The sequence below is a fragment of the Chinchilla lanigera genome, unplaced genomic scaffold (assembly GCF_000276665.1).
Source record: "Chinchilla lanigera isolate Chin_1 unplaced genomic scaffold, ChiLan1.0 scaffold00017, whole genome shotgun sequence".
Taxonomy (NCBI): Eukaryota; Metazoa; Chordata; class Mammalia; order Rodentia; family Chinchillidae; genus Chinchilla; species Chinchilla lanigera.
The window spans coordinates 542,014-559,774 of record NW_004955418.1 but is presented as its reverse complement, the minus strand read 5'-3'; the positions used below and the strand labels follow the sequence as shown (position 1 = coordinate 559,774).

The following is a 17,761-nucleotide window of genomic DNA, read 5'->3' as shown; positions in this document are numbered from 1 at the left end:
AGTTTTTTTTTTTTTTAATTGGGAGAAAGCTTTTAATGATTATTAGAGCCTAGACAAACAGAAAGTGGGTGAGCTAGCATTTCTAAAGCAGGAAACTTGTAATATATCCAAAAAGTTCTGCAGCCATTAACATGTTTTTTTTTTTTTTTTTTTTTTTTGTTTGTTTTTTTTGTGGTACTGTGGATCGAACTCAGGAACTTGTGCTTGCCAGGCAGGCGCTTATGCCACTGAGCTATATCCCCAGTCCCCTATTTTTCTAGTATTGAGGTTTTTTTTGGTGTGTGTGACAGGCTTTAGGATAACACTTCCCAGCCTTAGGAATAGCTCTCTTTAGAAGTAGCTGAGGGTCTAATTTGGCCCCTGGGTCCTTGCAGTCTATTACAACCTAATCTTGTAGGTAACATACCATTATTTTTGCTATATTCTATTGGTCATACTCACCAAACCCCATACAACAGGGGACAGAATTACACAAGAATGTAAAGACCACAGGCAGGCACCACTGGTGGCCTTCTTAGAGGTGACTACTGTAGTGAGCATGTGGTCATACTGCGATCCACGGAAAGGCTTAACCTCTAGCATTGCCCCAGCTCATAGATCACTTCTTATAGGATGACAAAAACAAACAAAAAGCTCTCTTATGCTGCAAAAAAGCTAACTACCTGAGGTGGAAGACTCACCCCTGCTTTAGCAGCACCTGATGTCCCTTGATCAGTATAGAAGTGAATATCTGGCATTATAGCAAAGAGGAAATAAGTCATAATGCTTCTCCTTAAAAGAAACAAATGGCTGATAGCACCTTGATTGTTTTTTGTGGGTTTTTTTTGCCTTTTTCAGACAGGATCCACTGTGCAGTTGGCCAGCTGTGAGCTCACTTTGTAGCCCAGGCTGGTCTCGAACTCACAATGATCCTCCTGCCTCAGCCTCCCAAGTGCTGGGATTACAGGTGTCCGCCACCACGCCCGGCTGTTTTTCAATAAAGTTGAAAACTCTCACTCACCTGGCATAAATGTATTCACCTGGTGAATAATTACTTCCAAGAATAGCTACAGTACCGTGCAGAAGAAAGTAACTGGGCCGGGGATATAGCTTAGTGGCATAGCACCTGCCTGGCAAGCATGAGGTCCTGAGTCCAATTCCCTGTACCAAAAAAAAAAAAAAAAGTACATCTTTCTTGTGGTTTGGTCATGAATATTCACTCAGTTTTTTTCATCAGGCAAGAAATATCAATGATACAGAGGAGACTTGTGTTTAATTAACATTCTCTGAATGTTCTTTTAGGATACGACACTATACTTAACAATATGACACTATTAAATTAACAATAAAGAAACAAAACAAATATATAGTCCCTTCCTTTGCAAATCTTTCATTCAGTGGTAGGAAAAAAATAGGCAACTCACAAACTACCATACTATTTCTTTATTTTTAAGGACAAGTAACATACATGGCTATAAAAGTTCTCTTTTAAAATATATAAATATATGTATATTGGCATTTGTCTTGGATCTCTTTTTCCAATTCTGTGTGGTTTTAGTTATTGATGAAAACTGTTTATATACAAATGGCTTTTTAAATTAAAAAAACACATTTTAGGGCAAAATGTAGCAGCACCATCTGTTGGGGCTTATTTTTCTAGTTAATGTGTGTGGGTCAATTCAGCAAATAGTGATAAGATGAGCATTTGGGGCTTTGAAATTTCATTGAGAGATTAATTTGTACTGCGTTGTGTAACCATGTCAAAAGAGGGTAAATTGAATCTCTTTATACATTTAAGATACAGGGGAATGCACAAATATATCTTTACTAAACGTGGTTCAGTGGAAGTATTCCAGATAAACAGACTGAAGGAGACTTTACTTAAAATAGTTTTGCAGATTGGTATAAGCTCAAGATCAGATTAATTTGTGATAGTAACAAATAGTTTAAAAATGTACTTTTACATATTTTCATTTCTGTATTAACAAGAAATCTTAGAATTAACATAGTTTGGTATTTATTTGCAAGATCAACTTAAAAGCAACGTTCAAACAATCCCGTTAGCAGCTTCCAGCACATCTAAGTTTTTATATCCTTAGCAGAAACTACCACACAAATAAATGGCTTTCTCTCAAAGGAACTTCCAAGCACAGTAATGCCAAATGAGGCTGCAAGATCTTAATATAGAAAGGAAGAGGATATCTTAAAAAGCTCTAGATAAAGAGGACTCTCCCCTTGCATAAAAAATAGATATAGACCATTTTATCTTCACTGGATTGGCAAAAATTAAGAAGCATAACAATACTAAGCATAACAATACTAAAGTACATAGAATTCTTATAAACTGTGGAAGAGTGGAAAACTATTTGGCATTAATTGTCTCACAAAGTTGGACATTTGTATACTCCACAACCTTACTCCTTGGTGATTACATGTGTGATCAGGAGACATGTATAAGAATATTCATGCTAGGCGGGGTGGTGCACACCTGTAATTGCACTTGGGAGGCTGAGGCAGGAGGATTGCTGTGAGTTCAAGGCCACCCTGGGTTACGCAGTGAGTTCAGAGCCAGTCTGAACTGTATAGCGAGAGTTTGTCACAAAAACAAAATAAAACAAAACAAAAATCATAGCAACAATATTTATAATATACAAGGCTAGAAACAAATCAGCAACATATCCATGGAAGAATAAACTGTGGTACATTCACATAATAAAATGTTGTATAGAACTGAAAATGAACAGGCTGTCACTATACACAACATGGATGACTCTTAGAAATACAATGTTGAGTAAAGAGGGCAAATCCCCCATAACTTATATGGATGATAGTATTTTTATAAGGCTCAATAGCATGCAAGTTAAACAACATACTCTTTTGACAAGTATATATTTGTGATCAAACAAAAATTTTCAAAATAAAGCTATAAAGGAATGGTAAGCACACAATTTAGGGTACTGGTTATCCCTGAGGGCAAGGGGAGGAGACAGCAGAGAAACTCCAAGGTGGATGCAAATGACTATGAATTTTTCTAATGTTTGGCTTGGACGTTCCTGGGTGTTCATTATATTATTAAGCTCTATACTTTACATATGTGTTATTTATAACTTTGTATATATCAAAAAGCAAATTTGTAAGAGGTTTTGAAATTAATTCAATTCACCCCCTCCAAGTGAGAAATAAGAAATCTGATGTTTATGCAACAGGTAAAGAAACTGAGGGTGATACAGCCCCCTTCTCAAATAAGGAATGAGATAGAGTCTTGCAAAACGGATCCCTCCCCTCAACAAAGCTACTCACAGCTTTTAAAGAGAATAATGAGTCTAGCAGGAACCAAGAGAATGTAGGTAAAACTAAATGTAGGCAGATTAAATGGGATTCTTTTTCCCCCTAATGTGCTAATGGAGTGTGCAGAACCTCTTACCTCCCAGTTGGGGAAATAAACTGTGATGTTGCAGAATGGAATCTCATTGTCATCAGGTAAAGTTAAAAATTTTCAGAGATAAAAGGAACAAGAAAATTTTCATGAAAACTGGACTCAGAATGGAATACCCAGGAGAAAATGAGCAAAAACACAAAGACCAATTCATGATTAATTCAAATGAATTAATTCATTCATTCAACAAAACTTTCTTTAGCATAGCCACTGCTGTGAGTGAAGGGGAAGTAAGTGAAGTATTAGACGTAATTAGGACAGTCCCTACTCTCAATGAACTTACACTCTGGCATTCGGGGAGAAACTTCCAGAATACCAACAGAAAAGATATGCTACAGAGACCCATAAAGAGGTGTCCACATAGAGAAAAAGGGCCTAAAACCAGGAAAAAGGAGGAAATGCTTGTAGGTTTTTAAGAACAATGCAGTTGATGAAGTTAGTAGGGAGGGAGGTATCAGTTTAAATCCTAGGCCAAAAGATAGTAAAACATGAGTATAGAGAGCAAACCAAAGTACCTATCTCCTGGAATTTGGGAATAAAAAAACAAAACAAAACAAAACAAAAAACAGAGACCTTGGCTTGGAATGGGACAGAATTAGAGGGAAAAAGTCAACACAGGCAGTAGGAGGTCAGATTTATTGGGTACTCTGTACTAGACATTCTTCTAAAGGGTTCCTATGAATTAACTAATTTAATTCCTATAATGTACCTATGTGGTAGTTGGTATTATTATCCTCATTTGATAAATGAGAAATGTGGGGCCTATGCTGTTTAAGTAATTCTCCCAAAGTAACATAGGAATTTGAAAGCAGTTTTTGAACCTAGTTTAAATTGTATACACCCATACTCCATGTGTGTGTGCATGTGGGGAGGGGAACACTTGGGATTGAATCCAGGGTATTCACACTAAATTATACCCCTAGCCTGTTTTTATATTTTGAGTCAGGGTCTCACTAAGTCACTAAATTGCCCTGGAGCTTGCAATCCTCCTGCCTTAGTCTTCTAAGATGTTGGGATTACAGATGTATGCCACTATGCCCAGTCAAGACCCAGGGCTCTTGACCAGCACATTAAACAGCAGAAAGTTTCTTAACTGAAAGTTAGGAAAACTAAGCGAGCCGAAAAAGTTGTTTTGGAGAGCTGAGAGTATAGCTTAGTGAAAGAGCGCATGCTTAGCATGCCAGAGGCCCTGGGTTTGAGCTCCAGCACCAAATAAAGACAGAAACAGCTAGGCACAGTGGGGCATGCTTATAATCTCAGGTGTGCATATGGGAGGAAAGTTAGAGACCTGGGCAACTGAGCAAGGCCTTGTCCCAAAAGTAAAAAATATGAAAAGGTTTGAATGTAGCTCAGGGACTGGTTTCAATCCCAGTACTAGGAAAAAAAAGCATCATCACCTGGGTGTGGTGGCGCATGCCTATAATCCCAGCACTTGGGAGGCTGAGGCAGGAGAATCATCTCGAGTTCGAGACCAGCCTGAGCTACAAAGTGAGCTCAAGGCCAGCCTGAACTGCATAACGAGACCCTGCCTCAAAAAGACAAAAAAAAGACCAAAAAACCCCCCAAAAAAGTATCATCACTTGAAGTAATTAATGTACACATTGATATAAATTTAAAATATATGTGTACTCCTAAGACATTGGAGCTGGGAACATGGTTCAGTAGTAGAGCACTTGTCCACCATGCTCAAGAGCCTGGGTTCAATCCCAAGTACTGCCAAAAACAAAATAAAACGGATAGGCCTCAAAAGTACTGGATCCTATAAAGGTAAAAGCTGTGTTTCTCTGTGCTGTGGTCTTAGAAGAAAGCCTCTCTCTCTCTTTCTCTCTCTCTCTCTCAATCCTTCATAAGATATACAAAGTTACTTGAGGTAAACCTTGGCAAACCACTCGCTTTGTCATATAATAAATGGATGTACTTTATAGCCAATCTCAATACATATACATATTCATTTAGTCTCCTCTTTTTTTTTTTCCTTTCAGCAATTTAGTAACTGGCTTTTGGGTCATTTGGTTCAGAACTGTGCTAATGAGTGAGGTAAAATATATGAGTTTAATTGCCTTTTAGCTCTGAAGGCCATGAGCTTCACCCTTAAACATAGCAAATATAAGTTGTGGAGCAACCTCAAAGAAGCTGTGTTTGACTCAGAACAAGTCTATCAACATTATATAAAAGATAAGGCTTTATAGAGAGAGTGTCAGAACCTTAACCTTTGTATTTAAGGATAACAAATTAATTTTCACAGAGAACTAACATATTGTTTAATATCTCACAGTAGATCTCTATGACAGTCAAGAATAAATACTTGGAAAGTTCAATATATTACACTTATTCATACCGACTCTACCTATATTACAGAGCCATAACAGAGTCTTTGTCCAACCTCATTGTCCAGAATCTAATTAATCCATCTTGTTTTTATATACCCCAAAATAAATAAAGTAATTTAAAAAACAGAAACTCTGATTGTAAACTCTCACCTAAAGACAAACTAATGAAAACAAAATCACTCCAAAATCCAAATTCAAACTGGGCATGGTGGTGCATGTCTGTAATCCTAACACTTGGGAGGCTGAGGCAGGAGGATCACCACAAGAGGTCAGCCTGGGCTACATAGTGAGTTCAAGGCCATACTGGATTACATAGTGAGACCCTGTCTCAAAAACAAAACAAAACATCAGTTTTGGGGGCTGGAGATCTAGCTCAGCGGCACAGCGCCTGCCTGGGAAGCACAATGTTGTGAGTTCAATTCCTGGTACTGGAAGAAAAACAAAAAACAAAACAAAACACCAGTTTTGATATCTGGTATTTAAGAATAGAAGAAAAAATCATGCTCTTGAAAAAGGCTAATATTTAAAATTTCTCCAAAATAGGTTTAAATAAATACAAACGGTACAGAAATAGGGAAGGCAGGGAGAGGAGAGGGAGGAAGAGGGAGAGCTAGCTTGGTGGCAGTGTATAAGTTATAAAGGAAGAATGTCTAGTTCAGTTTCTAGCTCTGCCATGCATTAGTTGTGTGAATTTTGTTCTGTTTGTTTTTGTTTGGTTTGGTTTTGGTTTCTTGAGATAGGGTGTCATTATATAGTCACTATGCAGCTCATGCTGGCCTCCAAATTACCATCCTATTCCCTCAGCCTCCTGAGTGTTGGGATTGCAAGTGTGTACCACCATGGCAGGCCCTCAAATTTCATTATCTGTACCACAACTTTTTCATTGGTAAAATGAGGATAATTTACACATAGAGTTGCTGCAATTTTTTTTGAGGTGGGGTCTTACTAAATGTTGCCCAGGCTGGTGTTCAGCTCCTGGGCTCAAGCATTCCTCCTGCCTCAGACTCTTGCATGCTTGGACTATAGGCACACACCACATGGTCAGAGTTTGTTGCAAGAATTTTATGAGCTAATATACAGACAGTGATTATCTGGTGCCAGGTACATCACAAGAGCACTATATAAACATTATTACATTTTTGAAAAAGTTATCTAAAGACTCACATCAACCTTTAATCAGAAATCAAGAAAAATCTTGTACAGGACTACAATCCCCTAGCCAAAATCCTGGAGCTTGGATGCCCTTCGAAATTTAAAATATTTTTTCATATTTTAGAAATGCGATATATTACCTATATTTTAACTACCATATAGTATCCCAAGCAGCAGCCCTTAATCAAAACACATTAATATCTTTTCACATTAATATTTCTACAGTGAAATGTATCAATAGCTCCACCAAATAGAATAAATGAAGATTTAAAATACAGTATGTCAGTTCCAATCAATCTTCACCACCAAATGAGTTAAGAAAAAATTTTGGATTTAGGAATTACAGATAAGGGATTGTGAAGCTGTGTCTGCAGAGTGTCATAATCTTATTGTACTAAGCAATAAAATGATCATTAAGGGGCACAGCAATGGTGGTAATTAAATGAAAAACTTTTCTGAAAACCTAATGACCTTCTTCATCTCTTAAGAAAAAAGTGTATGATTATCACACGATGACTTACACTGGGGTGACTTTATATGGCATAAATTATTCATAATACCTGGGACATCTCCCCAAACAGTCCCATGACTATTCCAGAGAGAACCTCTTCAAGAGAGTTTTCCTTGTTGGGCATAGTGGCACATGCCTGTAATCTCAGCAGTTGGAAAGCTGAGGCAAGAGGATCAGTGTGAATTTGAGGCAGCCTGAACTACATAGTGAGATTTTGTCTCAAAAAAAAAGTCTTCCTTGATCATTGTATTTAAAAGATCAGTGAATGTATGCGCACATACATTCATACACAGTTATATGGAAACTCTATTTTCCTTTTTTCCCCTTAGTATTCATCGCTATCTAGCATTATATATTTGTTCATCATCTGTCTTACAAAGACTTGAATAGGACAGCAGAAACTTCATTGTGTTTGAGCATCTCTAGAACAATGGCTGGTAAACAGGCGTTTGATAAATATTGTTCAACAAATGATTCAAGAAAATAAAGCTGACAAACAACAAAGGGTTCTAAGAACTAATCCTAACATAGCAGGTCATTACCTACTTTCCAGAAGGAAGTTCAAGAGAAAAAAAGCATATATCATCTAAATTAGCTGTACTATGTTCATGTAATATGTCTATTAATGAGATTCTGATATAGTAATTTTAAAAATTTCTTCATTCTCTGTACACTTAATATTGATATACTATCTTGAAAGTAAAAATCATTAATTTATATTTCATAATTAACTTTGAGTATTTAAGCAAACAAGAGTAAGTATACTCAAAAGATAAAATAATTATTATAACACATAGGATTTTTTAAAAACATATAAGATATTTTTAAAGAACTTATTTAGTATTTTTCACTTGGAATATTATCTTGGTTTTCCCCCTGACACATTTTATTCACTAAAGAAAGAAATTCTACTGATCTTCAACATGCTACTGCATCAGGTTGCAAATGTAGCCTGTATTAGACTCAGTGGAATCTGTCTATACGCATATATGTATTTAGTTTGACCCAGGTAGTAAAATGACACAACACTGATAATCTAAAGGAAGGAAGCAAAGAGTTTTGGGGTCACCACAAAATATGCAATAAAATTCAATAGTGTTTTACAGTCACATAAATTTACTGTTTGGATAGGTCAAGCTTTCCTCTCCATCTCTGACCTCATCCACATGTTCTGATATGTGATTTGCTTTTTTTTCCCCCTTGCAGTAGTAGCGATTGAATCCAGAACCTCATACATGCTAAGCAAATGCTCTATCACTGAGCTACATTCCCAGGCTTTTTTTTTTTTTTTTTTTTTTTTTAAATTTTGAGGCAGTGCCTTGCTAAGTCACTAAAATGCCTAGGTTGGCCTTAAACTTATGATCCTCCTGCCTCAGCCTCCTGAGTAGCTGGGATTAGAGGCATGTGCCACCATGCCCAGTGGTTTTTAATCACTTTTAAGGGGAAGGGGAAAAAAGGTGCAAATAAGAATAGGACACATATGAGCTTGGTAAGCCTCATACTTCTGACCTTTGTCTTCCAGTCCTCAAACTGGAATAAAATCAGATAAGTGCCCGAGAAACCACTTCGCACCCTAAACACGTGCAAACTTTGTTCAACAGAACATTTTGCTGCCAAAATGGTGTTGGCAGAAGTTTGGAGCAAAGGCCCCCAGGCTGCATGATTTGCTGGCACCAGAAAGCTTAAAAATCTTAACATAACACTGCTGAGTTTGAGAACTACTGATTTGCTTGAGACTCCTCCTCCTAGTTTGACTTGAAAAAGATGGGAGCTGTCATCAAGAAAGACTTTATTAACAATTATTTTGTACCCCAAAATAATTTGATTTCACACTTCTGTCATACCTCTGTATTCTTTGGGGGTTGTGTTTCCATAGTAAACCTAAAGCACTCTATTTTGAAATAAATGTAAACTCGGTTTTTTGGAGTTACTTGTATAAGGGGTACAGGGAAGACTACTACAAATACATAAAATTACGACAAAGTTGTACTTAGAAAATAACTGATTCAAATAACCCCGTTACAACTTACTATGCTCAAAAAATGAGAGAGAGATTAAGATACAGAATTGTCTTTAAAATACTATCATTTTATATCTGGTTCAGCTTGTCTTCTCATTTGTCTCAGTTTAAGTGATCGCAGTTTGCTTTGTATATGAACAATATAGGAAAGGCAGGAAAGAAGGGCAGAAGAGTTCTCTTCAACAGGATCAACAATAAAGTCCTATTTGGGATTATCATAAACTCAAAGCTGTTGAATTTTAAAACTGCACCTGAATTTTAAAATTGTAGTTAGTGAATTGGCAACTATTCAACTAGCAACTTTAAACTTATAAACGCATTGATAAATATGAAGTATTTAGAAACTGTTTTTCTTTTGGAAGGTTATATTGTGTTATGTTTCAAACCAGATTTAAAGATGTTACTTGCCCCTTACATAGCTAATTTTCAAATCTCTAGTATTTTTTCCCTCAGTAGATCCCTGTATTTAGTGTCCCTGACAGCCTTTCTGATTTTCTCTTCCAAAATCCTCCTAAGTGCTCCAATTCTCAGCTCTGATTTCATATTTTCACCAGATTCTAATCTCCACTATACATTTGGAAGCATTGAGGACAAAATATTCTTTAGGATATCAAGTTGCAGAAGACTATACTGGAGTTTTAAAGGTAGTATTCATATAGCAGTGCTGCCACCTAAAGATGAGGTGAATAAAGCAATTCAAAGGAAATGACCCATCATTTAAAAATATCTCAAATAAGCCCTCATCTCTAGCTAGGGATTAACGAACATTTTGTTGTTAAGTATGGAAGCTGAATTGTTTTACAGTAACTTATCGCTGAGCTATCATTTTCTATGGCACAATATTTCAAACTCAAACCTTTTCGACTTCTCTCTGATTTTTCTGAGTCAGGCTAAGAGTCACTGCTCTATAGCTAAAACGGGGGCATCAAAAAACACCTCAAAGAAAACAGTTGAAGGATTTCTGCTTTAGTGATTAAAGTGATAAACAGACCTAGGTTCTCCCCTTCTTCGGTGACAGATGTCTGGACAAGTGACTTACCTTTAGGTAACTCCACAAAATGAGATTAATCCCATCTCACTCCTAATTGCCTCCCAGGTTTCACTAAACTTCTTCCAAATTTAGTGAGTTTAGAAGTCTACTACTGCTTAGCAAAGGAGTACTTGTGGTGTTTTGCAAAGTAACCTCACATATAGTCAGTTATTTAAGCTGGGGCGGTGCCTGCGTTTCCATAAATAACATTGCGTTTGGGGGATCTATTTAATGACAAAGGCGAAGGTAGTTCTCTATTTTGTAGGAGACAGCTTCTAGCTGATTCACGTCATTTCTATGCACAGTAGAGTGAAAGGACTGAGATGTGACAGCACACAAGGCGTTAGGGTGCACCAAAAATCTTAAATTTGGTTAAGATTTCAAGTAAACGGTCTTAAAGGATATTTTATAGTTCTACATTTCACTCTTGTCTAACAACTTATGAAAATTCACTCGTACCTTTTACTCTCTCCCTGTGAGCCCAAGGACGCATAAATAATATTTGTCAGGATTTTGTCCTTAGTCACAGTCCCTCAAAGGGGCCCGGCTTCACCTACAGTGCGTGGGAGGCTGGGCAGCAACCCCGCACTTCCTGTCGAGGATTCCTGGGGCCGGCGCTGGACTCGGTCTAGCCTCTCTCTTTATGCTAATTCTGCCCTTCCAGTCCCTCTCGGCGGGCTTCTGAAGGCCAAGGTGAGCCCCTCCGCGGAGATGAAAGGCCCTATTGCCTCCAGAGAAAAGGGGGGGCGTGACGAGGTGGCGGCGGCAGCCGCAACGACGCCGAGGGCCCTAAGTTGTAGGTGGCGCAGGCCCTTAAGGGTTCTACCCCTATCAGCCCTGGCCTCGGCCTTCTGAGGCCCAGCAGGGGATTCGGGACTTTCTGGGCGGTAGGTGGAGGAGGTGCGGGCCGAACGGCTCCAGACAGCCCCTTCCTCAGACGCGCCACAAGGCCTGGGCCGCGGGATGTTGACGCGCCAACGACAGAGAGGGCGCGCTCACGCGCGAGGGGGGCGGAGGGAGCGCGCTCCGCGCCGGCCGCGGCGGCGGCAACTGAAACGGAGAGGCTCGAGAGCGGAGGGCGCGAGCCGGAGGGGGGGGCGGGAGTGCTGAGCGCGCGCTGACGTCGCCCGGAGTCACGCACGGAGCGCCGGGTTACGCGCCGACGTCTGGCTGCCACGACTTGCCGTCTGCGGCAGCGGCGGCGGCGGCGGCGGCGGCGAGCGGATCCCGCAGGGGAAGGAGGAGGAGGAGGGAGAGTCAAGGGGGCTGTGAGTGAGCGGGCAAAGCAGGGTGTGAACCGGGCTAGCCCGCGGGAGGGAGAACGAGCGAGAGCCGAGCCAGCCATCCGAGCCGCCGCCTCCTCCTCCTCCCCTCGGCGTCCCGCCCCCGCCTGCCCGCTTGCCCTCCTCCCTTCTCAGCTCTCAGAGCCGGAGCGCGGCGCAGCTCGGCTCGCGCCGCTGTCCAGGACAGGTGTGCGCGCGCGCGCGCCCTCCTCCCCTCCCCCCTTCCTCGTGCCCGCCGCGCGCGCCCTCCCTCCCTCCCTCCAGCCTGCGCCCTCCCTCACCTGCGGCAGGACAGCGCCCGCCCCGGTAAGCCCCTCGCGACCTTCCTTGCCGCTGCCACAGCTCGAGGTGTCGCCCACCTTGTCCCCCTTAATTGCTGTCTCAGTCCGGGAATAATCACTGTACCATTGCAAACAACCCTGCATCCTCCCTCACGGGGACCCAGGCAGTGCAGCAACTCGCCCCCCCCCCCCGCGCGCGCCTCGCAGTGACGAACGAATGAACCCACTCCTACCCTCGAAAAATAACAAAATAACACACCCTCCCTTAAAAAAAAAACCCTACCTCCTCAGGCACTGGAGACCACCAGTAATGCCGGTTTCCTAGCAATCCCTGGGCCCCATTTCCCCAGGCTACCTTTTCCCTAGGGCCTGGGACAGTGCGCTAGACGTGGCCAACACTCCGTGCACGGCAAACCTAGAAGGGAGAAGCTTGGTTCCATAATTTAGACTCCACTACCAAACCCTCCATGCCTCTGCTCATCACCCCCGCGCCATTGAATACACCCGCCCAGGATGCGTTGTTTAAAAAAAAAAAAAAAAAAAAGGAAAAACAAAAAACCATTGGTGCCGACATTGCAAGTGAAGCCAGGCCCAAGGATGGGTGGTCCGAAATAGGCATTTTTACTGCCTCACAGAGCTGGGACAGCTCAACAGCCTCCTCGGCCTTTGTCAGGGGCAAAGGGGAAGGATGTGAAGGTCTTCGCTTTTAACGACAGTGGGCCCCAGAGGCAGACTGTGGTGTTTGTAGGGGAGGGGACCCCACAAATGCATCTACCATAAGCCTGAACTCTGGTAGAAGCTTGGGAACTTTGGTTCCTAGCTGTCGACCCCTGAATAAATGCCATCTTTCTTCATTTCTGTTGTTTCTATGGGACTCCCTTGAGAGTTCTGCTTGGTTCTGATCTGGGCCCTTAACGTTTTTGTGGGCCAGGCGCCTTTAGACAGCTTTTCGCAGCGGTGTGTATGCTTGTGTCCCGTGTCCTTGGAAGGGAGGTCCTAGTGCTTTACAGATAGGCTCGATTTGGCTGGATTTGGTTGACATCTTTTGGTGAACTGTCACAGGGGAAAGGGAATTTGGGGATTATTTCAAGACCCCTTCTACTCTCTCCCAACTGACGTTTACGAATTGCGGTTTTGGAAATTGGAGTGTTCACAGAGTGTGGAGAGTTGGTTTCATTCCATTGGGTATAGTACTAGTAAAACCATTTTAAGTGTCAGCTGAAAGAGAGTTTTGACACTTGAATCCGTTCTGCTTGGACCTTTTGTGTACATAAAATGTCGGGTTCTGTGAAATGAAAAAGTATCAAATTTAAAATGTATGCTAAATTTACTTAATTTTTATGCAAATATTTAAAAGAAAAACATTTGGGAAATGCGAAGATTCTATCGCATGAATTTGTCTCTTCATATTTTAAATGTTTAACTTATATCTTTATTCGTAAAGATTAATATAGCATTGAAAAAGCATAATTTTCAAGAATAGTTGAGAAATGGAAAGGGGACGTGCTTTAAAAATGATCTGTGAAATGTTGGAACTATAACGTGTTGTTAAATGTTAAGATTTATTGAGAGTTTTCTTAGTTTTCCTGGTAGAGCGAAGAAATGGGTAATTCGTCAACTTTGAACATTTGAAGTACAACATTCCAGTTAGTTTTAGTGATTGGAATATTAAAGATAACTGTTTGGTTTAACCCAAGTAGAACTTGAAAACAATTTCTAATGTGCTCTTTTATTTTGGAAATGTGTGCTTTTGTAAAATATGAATACACTGTTTCTCTTGGGAACTTTATAATCAAAAGGGTTTACTAACCAGAGGTAGATACCTTCTCTTAAGTTTATTTTACAAATGTGTGTTGATATTTGCTTTTAAAAACAAAAGTTGAGTTAGATTATTTCAGAATCACCTGTAGTTCAGGCTGAGGAAGATTGAGGCTTTCTCCTTTTTGTTCTGCCTGTTCCCTTGCATAAAACCGCACAAACTGTAAGAATTTGTTAAATACATAGTGGGATTAAAATAAAATAGTCTTTATGCTCTTCAAAATGTGTGTATAGTGTTAAGAGTTCAAGAAATGTAGAGATGCATACCAGGTTTTTAAAATATAATCATATTTTGAGGAGAATGGGAGTATTTGTTATTTTTTCATTAACATGATTAATTTGATACATAATATATTTCGTTTCCCTTTTACCTTTCCTGCCCTGTAATGAAGGTAGAGATTTAGTTTTCCAGCTAGTTGCTTAAAGTAACAAATTCAAACAACTGAAAGCTATCCAGATTTTCATTCAATAAGTTAGTATCTGTTTAGTTAATTAACAAATGACTAGAAGCCTTTTTAAATTCACAAGTTTTCTAATGGACCTTCAGTGTTACATTGTAGATATAACTTTGACATTTTCTGTAACGTTCTAAATTTTTTGTTTTAAGATTTTTCTACAAGTTAATATTCATTCCTAGGAGGCTGCCTTTTAAGGCTACTGTATGCAACAACCCAAGGAAAGCCTACTTTCACCTCCTAGTCTAAGAAAAATCCCACATTTACGGGCTTTTCCTGAAATTAACCCTCTTGTTTCAGTAGTGAAAATATACTGTCCAGTTTATCATTAAATTGTATTGGAAAAGGCATTAGTCTTTTTACATGCATGAAGTAGAAGAGAAGCTGGCATATAAGGGCAGAAATTATATATATATATGTATATATATAATGAATAGTATAAAATAAGTACATGATATGTGGAGAGATTCAGGTCTTGGTCATTTGCTATTTTCACTTAAAATTCCCAATTTAAGTGTGCAAATGATATTTAATTTGTGTTCTGTGTAGAAATTCATCAGTTGCTTCTGCGCTGGGGAACTAAGAAGTCAATTCCTGGTGGCAGTTGCTTTTTCTCAGAAAGTCAAAATGCTTCAGAACCCCTGTATGTAAATGTTTGCGAAAGGGGATAAGAAATTAAACTAAAGTTAGATCAGTAAGGTGAGCAGTTTTTGAACCTTCCAGCTTCTGTCCCTGATATGGTGAACATCGGCACGGAAGAGTGGCAGGGACCAACAGGCAGGAACTCTCATTGAAATAACATTGGCCTTGCTTCTGTGTGATCCCCAGGGGCAGGGGGATTGGTTCATCACAAAGTAAACCCTGGAAGATCAGCGGCAGCCTTCCTAGATCAGACTTCACCAGATGTTAGCCTCAGTTTAGGAGTAGGAGGCTAACATTCCGTCCTATTTCTAGAGACCCTGCCACATAGCTTTTTCCTTGCTGGAGCGGTCGGGGTCTATCCAGGGTCCTGATCTCTACTGCATGAGCCTGGAGGAGCCAGTGCTTCACACATGTATTTTTGTGTGATAGGAAATACTCCAAAGGTCCTGTGTATCCTTCCCAACAGGCTTGGGAGTAGGAGAGGAGTGCGCAAAATTCAGAACTGAAGGGCTGAATATGTGGAACTAGAGGTTGCCCCCACATTAAGGAGAAGTTCTTTTTGAGGCCCAAACCCTGGTCTTTTCTCTGAGTGAGCCTGCCCTTTAAGAAAGGCTCATTTCAGAGACTACTGGACATAGGGGCTGGTTCTGAGGCTGGTTCACTGGACTACCTAGTTTGCTGTTTGGTGGTCAAGGTTTATTAGTGAGAAGTAGCTTTAGGCTAAAGCTGAAATAGCTAATGCTGACTAGAATGAGGCTCTTGCTACCAGGAAAAAAAGAAGCTGTAAATCCCTTACAGGTAGGTTTGCACAAGAAGTGAATGGATATTTGAGAGGCTTTGAGCGTTCAGATATTAACAAGGTTTATGCCCTAGATTGTTCTTGGTTTTTTGATAAGCACCCTGCTCCTTCCTTTTAGGCAACTTAATCATTTTTTATGAAGCTAAGAGTACCGGAGACAAGTCTTACTTTTGGGGAAAAGGGAGAGATGTTTGAATAGGTACATTTTCAGGATGAAGTCAGCAATCCATGCATCAGAAAGCCAGAGGTAAACCTGCATAATCCTCTCAGACCCCTGCGGAAGGTGATGGGGGGATACAGGCGAATTTGCAAGAGTCCCCTGGAGATAGGCCTTAGCCTTCCCACAGCTTCAAGGGCCACACACTGCAAGGGGCAGTGTAAGCTACCATTGCCTATCTGGAAGTTGTAAAATAGGCCCTAGATTATGCATCAGGTCTAGGAAGAAAGAAACCAACGATTTTTGATCCTCCTCTTGTGAACTCCTTTCTGTTACCAGAGAGGATCCCGGTTAGCTGTCACCCTCCAAACACTCATTGGCTAATTAATGGTTGGTAGTCTAGCTGTCTGCTTAAAAATCAGCGACCATTTAATGTTTTACTTGAGGTGGGGATCCTCAACACGTTTCTGGGAGGAAAAGTAAAAGGGGCAAGCAAACGAACCTGCTTTAATGAATCCCGTAAGGAACTGCGTTTCCCAGGAAATTCCTGACATATTTAGCTCATGAATTTCCGAAAGCCTTCTTGGTTTTCTCCACCATTCTGGGTCCTTCCAGAGAGGAAGAATAGTGGGTTAGGGTCCAAATGCTCAGCAGGGCCTGGTTCATCTGCAGAGCTGGCCGGCAACCCCGGTTGGGCTCTGCCCTGAGCAGGATGCCCCCCTTGCCCAAGTTTTAGAAGGAGGAGGGGGAGGCAGGCTGGCAACCGTGGTCCCAAGGGGGCTGGTTGCAGATTATTGGGTGAGTGTGGGGTTTCTTCTTGATTGCTGTTTGGGAGTAAGGGCAGAGCCTACGGGGATAGGCGTTGCGGGCACCCAGGCCCTGGTGCGGCTACTGTCCTCCCCTCAGCTCCCCCCGCCGGTGAGTGCGCCCTCCCTCCCGCCTGCCCGACTGTGCTGTGCGGGGCTGCGGTTGGGGGGAGGGGGGAGCGGGATCATCTGAGGCCAGAGCCGCTGCCGTGCGCGGGGAGGGGGAGCGGCGGGAGAAAAAGGAGGGAGAAGGGAGGGACAGGCTAGGTGTCTGCTGCTCCGCGCCACTGCTGCCGGAGCCCAGTCCTCATCCCTAGCAGCCCTCTCTGCAGCTAAGGGTTACAATCACCGCACTGCCTCCTTTTCCTTGCCTGCCTCTGCGGCGAGGGGGCCCGGGTTCTGCGGTAGGAGACAGCTAAGCTGGGTGATGGGCAGGCCTGTCTGGGTTTGGGTCCGGGTTTGGCTGAGGCCCGCATGGGAGGGGGTGGCAGTGACTCGGTGTCCCCTCTCTGCGGCTCGCTCTGCTGCGCTGCGCAGGCCCCTCCCCCTACATCGTCTCTTTGGGGGTCACCAGAAAGCAGAGCCCAGCCCTCCCAGGGCTTAGCAGGCAACTCCCTTCTCACCCTAGTCCCCCAACTCCCCAGGCCATGGCCGCTTAGGGTCTGGCCAACAGCGATAGCCACAGCGGTGCTGGTGGTGGCACAGTCGCGGCAGCAGAGTTGACGCCGCCTGTCCTGCTCCCTCCCCACCCCCAGGCAGGGGTGTAGGGTGAGGGCCGGCCGGTGGGCGCCGCCTGGCGGGCGGGCGGGAGAGCGGACGAGGGGCTGGCATCGGGGAGGGGGCGCAGATCACGTGCTGGCGGGCGGGTGGGCGCGTACAGTAGGGCGCCCTGCTACTGTACTGGGGAGTCAGTGCCCTGTTACCGGGTCTCGTCTGTCTCGTCTCTCCCGCAGATCTCGCGAGAGTGGCTGACTGGCTGTGGGGGTTGCGGCGGCAGCAGGCGGAGCCGGGGAGGGAAAGCAGCGGCGGCTGAGGCGACTGAGGCGGCGGGCGGAGCGGCAG

General features: G+C 42.3%; 2 protein-coding genes across 2 annotated transcripts in view; one reads left to right on the top strand and one right to left on the bottom strand.

The window, feature by feature from the left end:
• Nucleotides 1-11,151, bottom strand: part of Nrg2 (neuregulin 2) — a gene marked incomplete in the record, with an annotated part of 245,238 nt that extends 234,087 nt beyond the window's left edge. Inside the window, 2 exon segments of the mRNA XM_013512931.1 lie at nt 1,001-1,140; nt 10,918-11,151.
• An 18-nt stretch (nt 11,152-11,169) lies between these two features.
• Nucleotides 11,170-17,761, top strand: part of Pura (purine-rich element binding protein A) — a gene marked incomplete in the record, with an annotated part of 9,723 nt that continues 3,131 nt past the window's right edge. Inside the window, 4 exon segments of the mRNA XM_013512869.1 lie at nt 11,170-11,254; nt 11,350-11,504; nt 11,592-12,047; nt 17,653-17,761. Of these exon segments, the coding sequence (XP_013368323.1) occupies nt 11,170-11,254; nt 11,350-11,504; nt 11,592-12,047; nt 17,653-17,761 (805 nt within the window).